This window comes from Acytostelium subglobosum (genome assembly GCF_000787575.1).
Source record: "Acytostelium subglobosum LB1 DNA, scaffold: scaffold12, whole genome shotgun sequence".
NCBI classification, from domain to species: Eukaryota; Evosea; class Eumycetozoa; order Acytosteliales; family Acytosteliaceae; genus Acytostelium; species Acytostelium subglobosum.
The window spans coordinates 316,257-330,905 of record NW_012236521.1 but is presented as its reverse complement, the minus strand read 5'-3'; the positions used below and the strand labels follow the sequence as shown (position 1 = coordinate 330,905).

The window sequence follows — 14,649 nt, the reverse complement described above, 5'->3', positions numbered from 1 at the left end:
TGGATGTATGAGTATGTCTCACTACTCATCATCATACACACTCCTATCTCAATATTATAACAGAACTTATATACAATACACACTCACACACATACAATGGCAATGACACATGACATGGCATTCATGTGAAGAAGAATGGATATAGGACATGGTGGGTTGGTGGATGGATGGGAGTGAGAAGTGGTAGTGGTAGTGGTTGAGATGAAGGATGAAGGATGACGGATGACGGATTAATGCCAACTCACAAGCAAGCTAGGTAGGTAGCTAGCTGGCATGCAAGGGTATAGAGTATACGACCATACTACCATTGAATGAGTGAATGTGGTTCCAACATGACATGACATGTCATCGTAAATGCAAGTGCAAGTCCTTCTTAGTATCCATTCTATTATAAAAGACAGGACTTGTCTTTCAATTCATTCACTCAAACAACAACTTACTTGTTAACTAAATTAATATATAATTAGCTTAGTATCAGTATCCCTTTCATTACACCTCTTATATTATCATCAACAACACCAACATTACCATCACTCCAACAACAATGAAGCTTAACTTCATCATTCTGCTCTCTCTTTTGAGCATTGCGTCAGTGTACGCTTTTGACAAGGATTGTCACGTCTACAGTATGTATCAAAACAAATGGCTGGCACTACATGCCTTATCCTTGGTCTTGGACTTGTCTAACATCACTCATTCAATCAAATAACAAATAGATGCCAAGGAGGCCTTGCTTGACCAATACGGACCAACTTTGGGAGGAAATGCCTTGACCTTCAACAATGCCATCTCTGCTGGACACAACAAGTTTGACTTCTTGGGTCACCGTGCCGTCTGCATGAACAACAACGAGAAGATTACCTGCTCTGGAACACTTGTCCCAACTACCGGATCCGACCCATACTTTGAGCTCCGTCTCGCTGCCTACAGAGCCGACGGATCATTCGAGCCAAAGAAGGAGTTGAAGCCAGAGGCCTACGTCCCAGCCGGCCCAATCGACACCTCCAAGTTCCAGTACTACCGCATCGACCCAGCCGTCTCCAAGATTGAGGGTCGCGGTGCCGCCGAGGGAATGACCATCAAGTTGTCCGAGTACATGTCCATGCCACTCCAGGCTGGTTTGGGTGCCAACGGAAAGAACATTAACGACGGTGTCTCTGGATGGATGGAGTACACCATCATCGACAAGGACGGCAACCAGGTTGGTTCAGGAGTCGTTGACATCAACATTGACCTTTGCTGCGCTGACTGCATGTCCCAGACCTACAAGATGACCGCCGCTCCAGGCTACCAGGGAGGCCAATCGCTCTACATCACCTCCGACGACATGACACCATTCAGCGGAAACAACAAGTGGGACTTCATCAACGACTCTGGCAAGCTCCAGGTCCAGCAGAACGGTGACATCCGTCTCACTGGTGACCTCACCCCAGTCGGCCAAACCACCCCAAGAATGTCCTGTGACCTCACCTACTTACCCAACAACGACTACTTCCGTTCAATGAAGATGGAGTTGGACCCAAGCATCTACTTCCCAAAGGGACCACTCGACTCATCGCTCTGGACCCTCTACGATGTCGACACCACCAAGTCCACATGCAACGTCAACGGTAACCGTGTCAACATCGTCTCTGACTTCGCCATGCCACTGCAGATGGGCATTGGAGCCAACGGCAAGAACAGCAACAACGGTCTCTCCTCATGGTTGAACTACACTGTCACCCGTGACGACACCACCAAGTACACCCCAAGCAACGTCCTCGACATCAACGTCGACTTGACCTGTTTGTCCAGCCCAGCCGTCTCAGCCCCAACCACCTCTGGCTCATCCACCACTGCCTCAGCCACCACCGCCTCGGTCACCACCGCTTCAGCCTCAACCACCGCCTCAGCCTCCACAGCCTCAATCACCTCTGGCTCTGCCTCGACCACCGCCTCAGTCACCGGCGTTGCTGTCACCACCGGCACCACTGCCTCAGTCACCACCGGCTCCACCACCGCCTCAGCCACCACCGCCTCGGCTTCCACCACTGCCGCTGCCACCTCTGCCTCAGTCACCACCACTGGCGCAACCTCAGCTGGTTTGTTATCAATCTACCTTCCATCTACCTCCCATCCTTCCTTTGATACCTTAATCCATCCTTCTATCGATACTTCGATTGGTAAGTCATGCCTACCTGGCATCAATATGCTAACCTCTCTTTGCCCTTTACCTTTAATCATTTATAGCCGGAGGTACGCTCCCACCAAGATCCTCAACCACTGGAGTCTCTGGTCAAGGTACCACCACCAACGATGCCAGTAAGTTGTTCTTTTATCACTCTCACTTGACAACCTCTAACCCATCAATCAATCACTCTCAGACACTGCTCAAGTCAGCAAGATCATCGTTGCCGTCCTCACCTTCTTGGTCTTGGCTTTCGTTCAATAAGCGACCAACTAGTGTCTGATGAATCACCATCAAGATGTGCTCCCAAGGTGATCACAATAAACACATACCCAACTATTTATTTATTTATTAATCCAAGCAATCAGTCTTGTGTATTTATATATATATTAATGTTTATTATTATCTTGTTGTAAGATGGGATAGCGTTGTATGGCCTTAACGATTGACATAGTTTCCTGATCCCATTTGGTTGAGGTTTGGCGATGATGACCATGGAGTGACATTCTCACCTCCAAGGTCGGGATAGTCTTCAACCTTGACACGTGTGATCTTTTGGTAGTAGGTTGGGAAGTTGGCAAAGTCCACGCCAGAGAGCAATGTGATTCCAGTCGTTGATGTTCCAACATATACTGTCACCTTACAACCAATGTTGTTGTTGTCTGTGAACTTGGCGATTCTGTTGGCCCAGCCCACTGCGGCCAGGTCGTGTGTCTTGAGCGGCAGCTCAAGTCTCAACAGATTGCCACTGACATCGGAGAAATAGGCTGTGTTACACTTGGCGTAACCAACAGACACCTTGATCTGTGCGGCTGTGGCAGAGTGTCCAGAGTTAAAGTTGTAGGAGTTGTAGTTCTTGTTCCAGTTGGGGTCGGGTGATTGCACCTGGCAGAAACAGAACCAAGAGCACTGCATTGATTGGAAGGCTGTTGCGGGCACAAGGTTGTTGGTGCCATACGGTACGGTCTGTGGCGTGCCTCCAAAGCTCAGGCTGGGGAAGAACTGGGCACCGCGACACTTGACTGTTTTGTACAAGAAAGTGCCAGTGACCATGGGCAGGTTGCCAATGTAAAAGTCAACCTTGCCGTTTACCGTCGTTGGTGTGATGGGCGATGTGATACAGATGATCTTGGTGGTGCTGATCCATGTGAGTGCTTGGCATGGCTGGCCATCGACCTTAATTGTAGAGTTGGCCGCCAGGGCGGGAGTCGAGGGGAAGTTGGATCCGATGAGGATCAGTTCCGCGCCACCCAGCTGGGAAAGTGATTTGTCGAGATAGCCCAGTGATGGATTGGCGTAGGTGATTTCAAAGTATGGATACAGGGTCAGTCCGTTCCAGACTGCCGTGATCATGGCTCTTCCAATACCAGCGGGAATTGTGCAGGCACTCGCTGTGCATACCAGGGCGACTCCATTGAGCTTGAAGACTGGCTGAGGGAAGTAGTATGGATACTGCTTGGTGATGGCGATGGAGCCTCCACCAGTGGGGATGCCTGAGATGCCTGTGAACATGGACTTGAGAATGACCTCAACTTGAGATGTGTTGGAAGTGGCCAACTCAACAATCGCTCCAGCTAGGTTGGGATAGAGTGTGAGAGGAGTGGTAATCAATGTATCGTCGGACAATCCTACGGCCAATGTGTTGGGGGCTTGGAACGACCTGATCTTATCGTTCCAGCCGAGGTTGGTGAGGTAGATATTGTTCCATCTTCCCATTGGTATATTGATCGCACTGCCCTTGAGTGTTGGCGCATCCCAGAATGTGACTGTTGGCACCAGTGTGTTGAGCATGGGAACCTTGATCGCAACGGTTGTGGCGGTTGTGACTGCGATCTTGAACACCTTGACGGCGACGGTCGCTGTGTAGCCAGTTGGTGGTACAGTTCTGAGCGTGAAGTCGGTGGGGACGTTGTAGGTAAACACACTCTGGCCGGTGATTGTGAATGTGTTTACGGCACCAGCAACTCCGACCAAGTCGAGAATCATCTTGGAAGAGTTGAGTGCAACGACATTGACCTCATTGGTATCTTTGACTCCGTTGGCATTGGTGTCGTTGAAGATGTCGATGGACAAACGGTTCTTGTACTGCACGGTGAAGTAGTATGGGGAAACTGTTGTTGGCAGTGCCTCACATGGCTGGGCGACGGTGAGTGAGGTCATAGTGCAACCCTGAGTGGTGTCGCACAGCTTGTACCACTGAAGGTTGAACTGGCCCCATTGGAAGTTAAATGCGCGTCCATTGACCAGGACAGATCCAAGACATCCAAATGTGTTCTTGAGGACAAGGCCAGCGTTGACATTGGCAGCAGTGAATCCGTTGGCTGCGTTGAGTGTGACTGGTATGTCTACTGGTCTGATGTGGGTTGCGGCTGGCTGTGGCTGCACATTGAACGTGCCAGCAACGACATCCATGAAGGTGAACTTACCAGTCGTGTCGGTCACAGCTGTCAAGGTGCCTGGCAACAACTTGACGGTGATGCCCGCCATGATGGCCTCTGCTGGGTCCTTGAAGTTGTTGAAGTTTGTGTCGAGGTAGACGTAGCCGCTGAGCGAAGTGCGTGCGTAGTTGAGTGTGTAGTACGAGTACATTGTGAGTCCGCGCCAAACTACGACGAATTGGATGGCACCATATCCGGCTGGGATGGTACACGATGTCATCAAGGTGGCAGCGTTGTATGTGCAGGTGACTAAGGCGTTGTTGGACTTGAACTGAGGTTGCTCAAAGAGGTATGAGTGGCGGAAGGTGATGACCTGGCCCAAGTTGGACAGTGGAGTGGCGCTGTAGGCCTTGACCATGTCTATGTCGGCAATATCCACACGGACACTCACTGCTGGAGCTGGCATATTGATCACAACTGGTGCGCCGTTGGTGTTGGCCACGTTAGTGTAGGTGCCATTCACTTGGATAGCCACGCGACAACGTGTGCAGGGGAGGAAGGACTGGACACGGTTGAGCCAGCCGACGTTTGTGAGCATGGACGAGTCGAAGATGCCGACGGGCAGAGTGAGGGATGCTCCAACACGGTTGGGCTTGTCATAGAAGGTGACTGGCGACAACAGTGTGTTGTTCCAAATGTAGAAGGAGAGGTTGTCTGCGATCGATTGACTGACGGTGGTGAATGTGTAGGACATGCTATTCTTCATCGAGACGAATAGGGTTGAGGCCAGTGGTGTGACGGTGATGTCAGCTTTGCCCAGTGGAACGGTAAAAGTCATCCAATCGCCTGGGACAGCCGAGACCAATGTCCTGGAAACAACACCATATCCTGCCACCTGAGTCTTGACAGTGATTGACACTGATCCAGCAGCCATACCCGTGTCCAATATATCATGTATACCATTGACATTGACATCATTGAACAGGTCGAATCTGAGTTGTTGCTCTGAGTTTGATTGAGTGTGTGGGGTAAGTGTTAGTTTATGGGATTGGATGGAATGATCCCAGGAGTACTTACTGTAGAAGATTGTAATGATTGTTCCATTGATTTGGTATCCACAATCTTGTATCATTGTGATTTGTGATGGGGCAAGGCATGGAGTGACGGTGTTGCACCAACCATACTTGGTGAGGTCGAAGCTGCCGTATTGGAGGTTGAGCACGTAGCCTGTGTTGGAGGTCATTCTTGCATCACATCCATACTGATTCTTGATCAATGTTGAGAAGGTGGCAGTGTATGTACCAGATACAACAACAAAGTTGTATGAAGTAATTGGAGCGAAATGGGTGGCTGGGGTGGTGATGCTGACCGAGTAGTTGCCTGGCGCCAAGAACTGGAACTCAAAGATGCCAGTGGATGTTGTCACAACCGACTTGAGGACGGTGCCAGCTGAGTTCTTCAGGCTGACTGTTGCGCCAACAAGCAGGGTATCACCGGCATTGTAAGTAGCACTCTGATCCAAATCAATGTACACTGTTCCAGAGATCGCGGAGTCTATTTGATTGATTGAGTGTGAGTTAGTGTTTGGAATGATTCCAGGAGAGTGTTAGAATACATACCAACAAAGTAGGCATTGGATGGCTGTGATCCAATGACGACCTTGATGTAGTCAACGTTGCTGGCGGGGAGGTCTGGACAAATTATCGTGGTCTGATCGATAAAGTATGTGGTGGGACAACGTCCAACTTCGACCTTGTTCGAGTCGAGCAATGATACGTATGTTGTGGCACTGTTGATCGTTAGTCCATTGGGCGCGAACTCAGTTCCGCGGATAGTGACACCACTGCTAGCGATACTGATCGACTGAATGGTTGGCGTGCGGTATGATATCACCACTGGAGTGTTGATGACCTGTTGGAATACTGATGTCGTGAGCTGTCCATTGCGGCCCACACCAGGTGGCACTGTACACTCGAGGAACGTGACGAATGGCACACACTGGATGTCGAATGTTGCGTTCAAACGTACATAGTCGATGGCGCTGGGCGAGATGGGCCATGAACCTCCATTGAGTTGGATGACGCCACCAGTTGTAGGCAGTGTGATGTTGGCTGTGTTGAGGAATGGCGTAGAGTGCTGGAATGCGGAGAAGGGCTCGCCAGCAAGGCCGGCGATATTCACCGACACAGTGCCAGGGTGTACGCCAAATGGTATCTTGGCCATGATGCTTGTGGGCGTGGACTGGGCCACAATAACATCACATGACTTTTCATTGATTGTGAGCTGAGTGAGGCTGGCTGCATCGTTGCCAAAGTTGAGACCGGTGACATTGAGGAGGAGACCACCCTGGCTCGCAATGGGACTGATCGAGGTGATGCTGGCGGGTGCGGTGAGGTAGCGATCGGTGAAGAGGTGCTGCACACCGAGTCGTGATGACTGGCCTGCGACGGTGACCTTGACAAAGTGGAAGGCGCCGACCGCTGGTGGGGCCTGGCATCGGATCTCTTCGTGCGAGATGAGTTGGAGTGGCACACAAGGACGGTCATTGTCGATCGTCACCGTGACATTGGCCACGTCCACTCCAAAGTTGCTGCCGAGCAATGTGATCATTGCGCCTGATGTGCTGACCAGAGCGCCTGGCATTATTTGTCCGAGAACAGGGCGGTTGTATGAGTAGTAGAAACCGGTGGCTTCCTTGCCTCTGGCCGATGTGAGTATGTTGACGGGGTGATCGCGGCCTGCGCCAGGGGGCACAACACAGTCGAGTTCGTTTGGTGAGACTAGGGTGGTGGTAGTGCAGGGCACGTCGCCAATGAGCACGGCCATGCCTCCGGTGAAGCGGTAGCCAGTGACGACGAGGGTGTCGCCACCCTGGGTGGTACCAGCCGTGGCCGATACATTGGCAACCACGCCAGATTGTTGTGGGCACAAGCTGTTGAGCACGGCATTGTCGGGGACGAACGAGTCAGAGGCGATCATGCGGATATCACAAAGTAGGCCATTGATTGTGGCGATGGCCAGACCATCGACGCCAGCCATCACAGGTCCGTCATAGGTGGACGGGCGCGCATAGTAATAGAGCGAGAGGTCGCCCATGAGCAGGGTCTGTGCAGGGGCGGTGTTGATGACAATGCGCTCAAGTGTGAGGGTGGCGGTGACTATGGACATTGGCGAGCACAACTCAATGTGAGTGCTAGAGTAGCACAGTGCCATGGGGTAGCTGCCATCGTGGCCCAATGTGAGTGTGATCTCGTCCAAGAACTTGATCTCCTGGTTGCTGGTCTTGAGTGCTTGGTCCCAGAGAAGGACACGTGCGGCTTGATTGACGTGGTTGAATGTTGCCCACTTGGCCATAGCCTGGTCCAGAACACCAATCTGGCGGTCTGACAATGCGGCAACGGCCTCGCCCTCAAAGGTAACTGGATAGTCAATGAGGAATTGTACGGCTGTGGGGAATGTACGTTGGTTGCCAGGACGAGGAGGTCCTGGTGCGGGTGCTGGAGCTGGGGCTGGGGCTGGGGCAGGGCCAGCACCGAGTCTCGCGGCCAACTTGAGGAAGTGGACGAATGGCATACCACCGCCGCCTCCAAAGATGGCAGCGGCACGCTTCCTGTCGACGACGTTGGGGGGTGGAGGAACAAAGACACCCTCGTCGACCATGATCTTGAGGTTCTGCGCAGAGATGGGCACACCCATCTTGTTCATGAAGAAGTCTGGGATGGAGTGTATGTTCTCGAGCGGGTGCAGCTTCAGGAAGGCCGAGAACACAGCGTCCCACGAGAAGACCGAGGCCGGGTCGGTGACACGCAGCTCGTTCATCAGCTCCCAAACGACCTTGGCCTGTGTGTAGAACGGGTCGGCGCCGACGTACGAGTTCAAGTCGCCCGCGATGTCATTTCCAAAGTCGAAGCACACTTGCAGGCCTGCGGTCATGGCCATCTCGTCGACGTTGATCTTCTTGGCCAGCGCCAGGACAATCGCGTGCTTCCAGGTGGGCACACCGACGAACTTTTCAGCGCCAATCACGTCGATCAGGATGTTGTAGGTGATCTCGTCGAGGCAGTCCACGGTGGTGGCCATGATCTTGTGGTCGGGTACCTGGGCGTATGGGTTGTTGACGTGCAACGGGTCGATCACGACCGGGTAGAGCGTGGGAAGGACCACGCCGCCCAGGTGCGGGGTGATGGCCGTGCGCAGTTTGAACACATGGCGGATGCACAAGAACGTGGGGATGACAAAGACGTCATAGTCGCGCTGTCCAATGACCTCGGGGTTGGGAGGGGCACGGACGTTGGGGAACACGGGTGGCGCGGGCGCGCCGGTGGCGGTGAGATGGTTGCTCAGGGCGACAGCGGGGACACACGGCTGGTTGATGTCGTTCTGCAGATCGACCAGCGTGCAGATGGTGGCAACAGCCGGATCGTGTGCGATGTAGAACACGGCGCACACATCATGCGCGCGGATGTCCAGCAGCGGACTGACGTTGCCATTTGGCGACGACTCGAAGCCCACCGTGACGATCGTCTCCACATCGTACTCGTTGTAAGTTCGCGGGTTGACCAACTGGTGCGCGGCAGCCCTATTGAGTGCTTGCTGGTTCGGGCCCGCGTTAACGGCGGGCATTATCTGCAGCTGATTGAGCACCTGTGCGGATTGCACGATGTTGGGGTTGATGGGGGTGAAGGTGGTCACAGTGTCGACGTGCGTTCCACCGCTGGGATTGATCGTGGTCGCGCCGGCGGTGAATGTCTTGGTCCTGGGGATTGTTCTGATGACCATGGTGTTCTGTGGACCGACCGTGCGCAGCGAATTCATGTTGTCCACCTGGTACAGCGTGTTGACGGCCACGTTCTGGGTGTAGGCGGGCAGGCGCTTGAGTGTGTCTTCCTGGGCGTTGACCGTGTCCCAGATGCTGTCCTTGATCTCAAAGTAGATGGGGTTGGCCCAGGCTTCGGTGGGCGGGATGGTGAATTGGATTGGCATTTGGATTGGCGAAGCGTAGACGACGTAGCCTTCGTTCTCTTGTGGACGCTCGTTGGCAACGAGAGGCGACAAATAGTTTGGATAGCCGGCATTATTCAAACTCTTGACCTTGGATGAGAATTGTACCCGGGTAGGAGTGACAAGGTCAAACACAGACAAGTAAGTCATGAAGCCACCATCGGCAGCCATCCAGTCTTGGTTCTTGTGAAGGTTAAAGCCCTGTTTGGAGAGTTTGGAGTTAGTAATTGATTGATTGAATGATGAGTGATTGGAATAGTTCCAGTGATTGATTGAGTGTTTGAGTGAGTTGTGAGTGATTATTGAGTGACTGGAATTATTCCAGAGTGATTGTACGAGTGATTGAGTGTGAGAATGAGAGAGACTTACGTATGTTGAGTATCCATGAACGAAACGATTGAATTGGTAGACGAGACCAGCGTGTTGGAAACAGAGTGCTCCACCACCACGCTTACCTTGGCCAGTGTGACGGTTTAGATCACCAACACAGAACATGTTGTCGTTGGCACCAGCGTTAGTGGTCTTGGCAAGGAGACTGTAAGCCATCTTGGAATGGTCGTTCTTGTGCGGGAAGAATGCCTCCATGTCCTCACCAGCCATGTTGAAGACGAGGTTGCGAGGGATACGAACAACCTCCACATTGGCAATGCTTGGCACCGAGTCCAACTTGGTCTCCTTGGACGTCCAGGTCTGGACAAACATGCTCTGGCCGTAGTGATTGGTGATCACCTGCCAAATGTCAATGCCCTCGTAGGTGTTGACCTTGTTGGGGTTGTCCACGACGAATTGATCGACGGCCAAGATTTGAGGATGGCCGGCCACTGTCACCTGTACCTGGCGACCGGCAACATAAGTTGGCGGAGTCTTCATATTAGTCTTCATGAAGTAGTTTGCATTCATTCCATTGATAGTGAATTGTGGACCAACCCAGTAACAGAAGTTCAACAAGATATTGCTCGAAGCCTTTTGAACGAGGCATGCCTGTTGTGTGTGGAGGGAGTTTGAGTTAGCAAACTGGTTTCGAGTTTGCTCATCAATCAATCGAAATACCTACAGCAGCGAGGGCCTTCATAGCACCATCATTGTTGATGTTGACCAGATTGTCCAGGTTGGGGTAGTTGCCCCAGTTGAAGCCTCCAACGGGAGGTGGTGGGTGGACTGGCAGGTTGTCGAGGGGATAGAAGAAGACATGATTGCGCAGTGCGTAGAGGGCCACACGGTCAAGTCCAGTCGGTGCAAACTTATAACAGAAGAAGTGTTGGTTGTTGTTGTTGGAGCCTTGTACCGTGAAGTCATAGACGTCGCCGACGAGCTCACGTGGGAACTGCGGGTTGGAGTGGATCACGTGGATGCCCGTGCCATCATGCTCCCACATGAAGAAGCCCTTGGCGTGGCCATAGCCGCCCTTGCTGCCCTTGCTACCTCTGATGTCTGGCTGATCATTGTAGAATAGGTAGTAGTATCCATACAGGTGCTGCTCGAATGTCGCGTGGAGGTGGTTGGTCGCCAGGACAATGTCGTGGTGCAGCGCGAACTCCTGGCTGTTGGAGTCGTAGTACAGGAAGTGCTCGGACTTCCTGATCTTGTATGAGAACCACCAGGGAACGGGCGCGCGGTCGTTTGGATAGCCCAGACACTCGAGTCCGTGCAGGTTGAAGTTGACGACGTCCTGCGAGGTACTCGCTCCGCGGGTGACGACCACCGGCGCAGCGTTGTTGGTGACTGGCGATACGGGCTTGGTGCACTGGATTTCCGTGTTGATGATGGCAGTGATGGGACAGTTGAGGCCACCAATGGTCACGGTGACAGCGGCAGCGTTCACGCCAAAGCCTGTTCCAGTGACCTTGAGGGTTACGGGTCCGGGGTTCAGCTTGTCGCCGTGCTTGGGTTCGATGTCGGTGACCGACACACCAGTGTAGGTGAATGGGAACTTGTTAGACTTGACACCATTGCACTCAACCTGGATCGTGGTGGCGCCCGCTGGGAATGCGGGCAAGTCACACGTGATCAGTATGTTGGACACAAAGGTGGGAGCGCCACACAGCACGCCCGTGTCGCCAACGTACACTACGACAGGGGCCATGAAGTTGAGACCATCGATGTCGATGTTGGCACCGCCATTGGTCACACTGCTGGGCATGCTCAGACCGGTGATCGATGGTAGGACATAGTTGTAGGGAGTGGGGCTGTTGTAGCGTTGGCCATTAACAATGAAGCTGACTTGGCGTGGACCAGATGTCGAGCCGTCTGTGGCGGTGTATGGTGGGGTCTTGCATTGGACCTGGTAGTTGCCAAGGTAGACTACTGGCAACACACCCTGTTGCACACACAACAAGTCGCCAATCAATATAGTTGGTGGGTACAATGGGTCTACGATCGTAACGTCCACAATACCATCTCCAATGGACCATCCATGTGTTTGAGTGAGTGTGATTGTTGGTGCTACAATGTGTGATTGAATGAGCGGATTAGTAAATGGCCGGGGTTTGGTCTCTGATCGTGATCACTTACTTTTGTATTGGAAGGTCTTGTCGTTGTTGGAATTGATCGTGCCAGCACTGGCTGTGACGGCGAATGGGTTGGTGATGTCGAGGGCTGCAGCGGGCTCCTTGACGTCGAGCTCGATGGTAGCATCATCGATCACATCGATCTGGGCCAAGTTATAGACTTCGGCGCCAATAGTGAGCTTATCAACCTTGGTCAAGTACTGACCCTTGATTACCACCTTAGTCGTGCCCTTGTTAAGTCCAACTGGAGGTGTGATCGATACCAAAACGGGGTCTGTTAATTGGAATGATTCCAGTTATTGAGTATTAGTATGAGGGGTGGGGCGATCAGAGTTGAGTCAACATACTAACAATAGTGATGGCTAGCTTGGTGGATGGCTTGCCATCGATCATGGAATAGATGAGTAGTTGCTCGGATGATCCGAGAATGGGGATAGTGGGGAGTTGGCAACGAACTTTGCCACTGAGATCGAATGAGTCCATTGTGATGTCAAACAACTCAACAGATGTGCATGCTGCAGAGAATGCGGGATCACGTCCTGGAACAGTAGCCACCATCACAGACTGAGTGTGCTTGAGGAATTGGCCATCAAGTTCGACCACGCCACCATTAATCACTGTGCTAGGATTAGCAGACTCAACAGTTGGCTCTACATTATTATTAATATGAGATTGTTAGTATGATTGATGGGAATGATTCCAAGTGTGATTGATTGAGTATATGAGTGCATGAGTGATTGTTTGAATGATCAAATGTGTGATTAATTGTTGGGAATGAATCCAAGTGTGATTGATTGAGTGATCGAATGATAGAGTGATTGATTGGAATGATTCCAGCCATCATTTGTTTGGGTGAGTGATTGACATACGATAGTAGAAGAACTCCTTGGCGGTCGAGAGAGCAGAGTATGCATCTTGGTTGCTGAGCTTGAGATTGATGATGCACTTGTCGGTGAGATCGATTGAGTTGAATTTGATGCTTTGAGGCAGCTCGAAACTGATGATCGTGTCAGAGATCTGGTTGATCTTGGGTGGTGGGACAGTGACTGTGCCAACAGTGATGGCGACAACGGATCCTAGAATGAAGTTGGTGCCCTTGAGCTGGATGATGGAGCCACCAGCCATCACTCCAAGGTTGGGTTCTATCGCGTCGAGTGTTGGAACGACCAGACTGAACTGGCTGCTCGATGGCACCTTGATGCCATTGGGATACTCCAACTCCAAATCCACAGCAGTAATGGAGTTTGTTGTAATTAATTTTGGCGCGACACAGTCGAGCACGTCGTTGGTGACCTGAGGTGTGCACACACAGTTACCAACACCAATCATTCTAACAATGGGCAATGGATCATTAGCATTATTCTTCACTGGCAATGTCAATGTAAACTTGGCTCCAACACTAGCATATCCAAACTTTTGATTGAAGTCAAAGGTTGGGACTAATATGAGGGGAGTGGGGTGGAATCATTCCATGTTAGTCAGTCATGTGATAATGATTGATTGAGTGAATGAATCATACTTTGGTAGAAGTATGAGATGTAGTTCTCGGATATTTGTCCGTCGATGAATAGGATGAGTCTTTCACCAGCCGGGTTAACTGGACCGACGCATGTTGGTGTGATACACTTGAGTGATGTGGCAGTCGATGCTCCAGGTATGATGGTACATGTCTGAGTTCCAATCTGAACCACGAATCTATTTGGATCACTTGTCAACATGAAATCACCCTGTATCTCAATCTCAGTTCCACCCTGAGCCCATCCAAAGTTTGGAGTCACAGAGTTAATCTTGGGCACTAATGTGATGATATGAGGATGAATTAGTGAGTGAGTGATTGGAATGATTCCAGTGATGATATGATCACTTACCAGTGTAGGTGTATGTTTTGGTCGTGGCATAATGTTGATTGTTGACTGTGAAACTGATTGGCAATACACCTTTGACTGAAGCATCCATTGCCATGTATTGTGGAACTGTGCATTGGAAGCCGACGTTACCAGTAAGGTCTGCTGGCAACACAGTTGTAATAGGACATTGTTGTGTGCCAATGAATACAGTTGGTGGATACAATGGATTCACCATCTGGACGCCCACCTGATATCCACCAATGGACCATCCCATTCCCAATGGTATAGATATTGTTGGTTCTGGAGGTAGTGGGGTGGGAGTGTTAGTACAAGCACGATCAATCAATCAAACAATGATAGGTCAAACATACCAACATATTGGAATGTCTTGTCGGCGTTGGATCGGTAGCTGTGAGCTGTGACTGAGACTGCGAGTGGTTGGGTGGGTCCAGCTTGTGGACGTGCCAAGAGTGTGATGGTGCTAAAGAGGCCAATTTGGAATTGTGTGTTGTCGTAGAAGTCAAAGCCAATGCTGACGCCAGTGGCAGTGTGTAGACTGAGACCCTTGATTTGGAGAGTTGTGGTGCCCTGGGTCAGTCCCAATGATGGAGTGACCTCGGTGATGATGGGCTCGGTGTACATGAACTTGAAGTTGCCATTGGGTGGATACTCGGGCTGGCCGTTGACCACGACGGTCATCGGGCTCACCGAGAATGACTGGTTCCGGCAAAGGTTGAGGGGCGGTACAC

General features: G+C 51.5%; 2 protein-coding genes across 2 annotated transcripts; one reads left to right on the top strand and one right to left on the bottom strand.

The window, feature by feature from the left end:
- Positions 1-544: 544 nt before the first annotated feature.
- Positions 545-2,431, top strand: SAMD00019534_064150 (hypothetical protein; the record flags this gene model as incomplete). The annotated part of the gene is made up of 4 exons (XM_012898235.1): positions 545-626; positions 717-2,162; positions 2,230-2,301; positions 2,364-2,431. 4 exons carry the CDS (start codon positions 545-547, stop codon positions 2,429-2,431), a joined length of 1,668 nt encoding a protein of 555 aa, XP_012753689.1.
- A 174-nt stretch (positions 2,432-2,605) lies between these two features.
- Positions 2,606-14,599, bottom strand: SAMD00019534_064140 (hypothetical protein; the record flags this gene model as incomplete). The annotated part of the gene is made up of 11 exons (XM_012898234.1): positions 2,606-5,550; positions 5,623-6,099; positions 6,165-9,747; positions 9,916-10,527; positions 10,601-11,988; positions 12,058-12,327; positions 12,401-12,703; positions 12,923-13,492; positions 13,573-13,848; positions 13,922-14,200; positions 14,272-14,599. The coding sequence occupies 11 exons, from the start codon at positions 14,597-14,599 to the stop codon at positions 2,606-2,608; spliced, it is 11,031 nt and encodes a 3,676-aa protein (XP_012753688.1).
- Between the last annotated feature and the right edge of the window lie 50 nt (positions 14,600-14,649).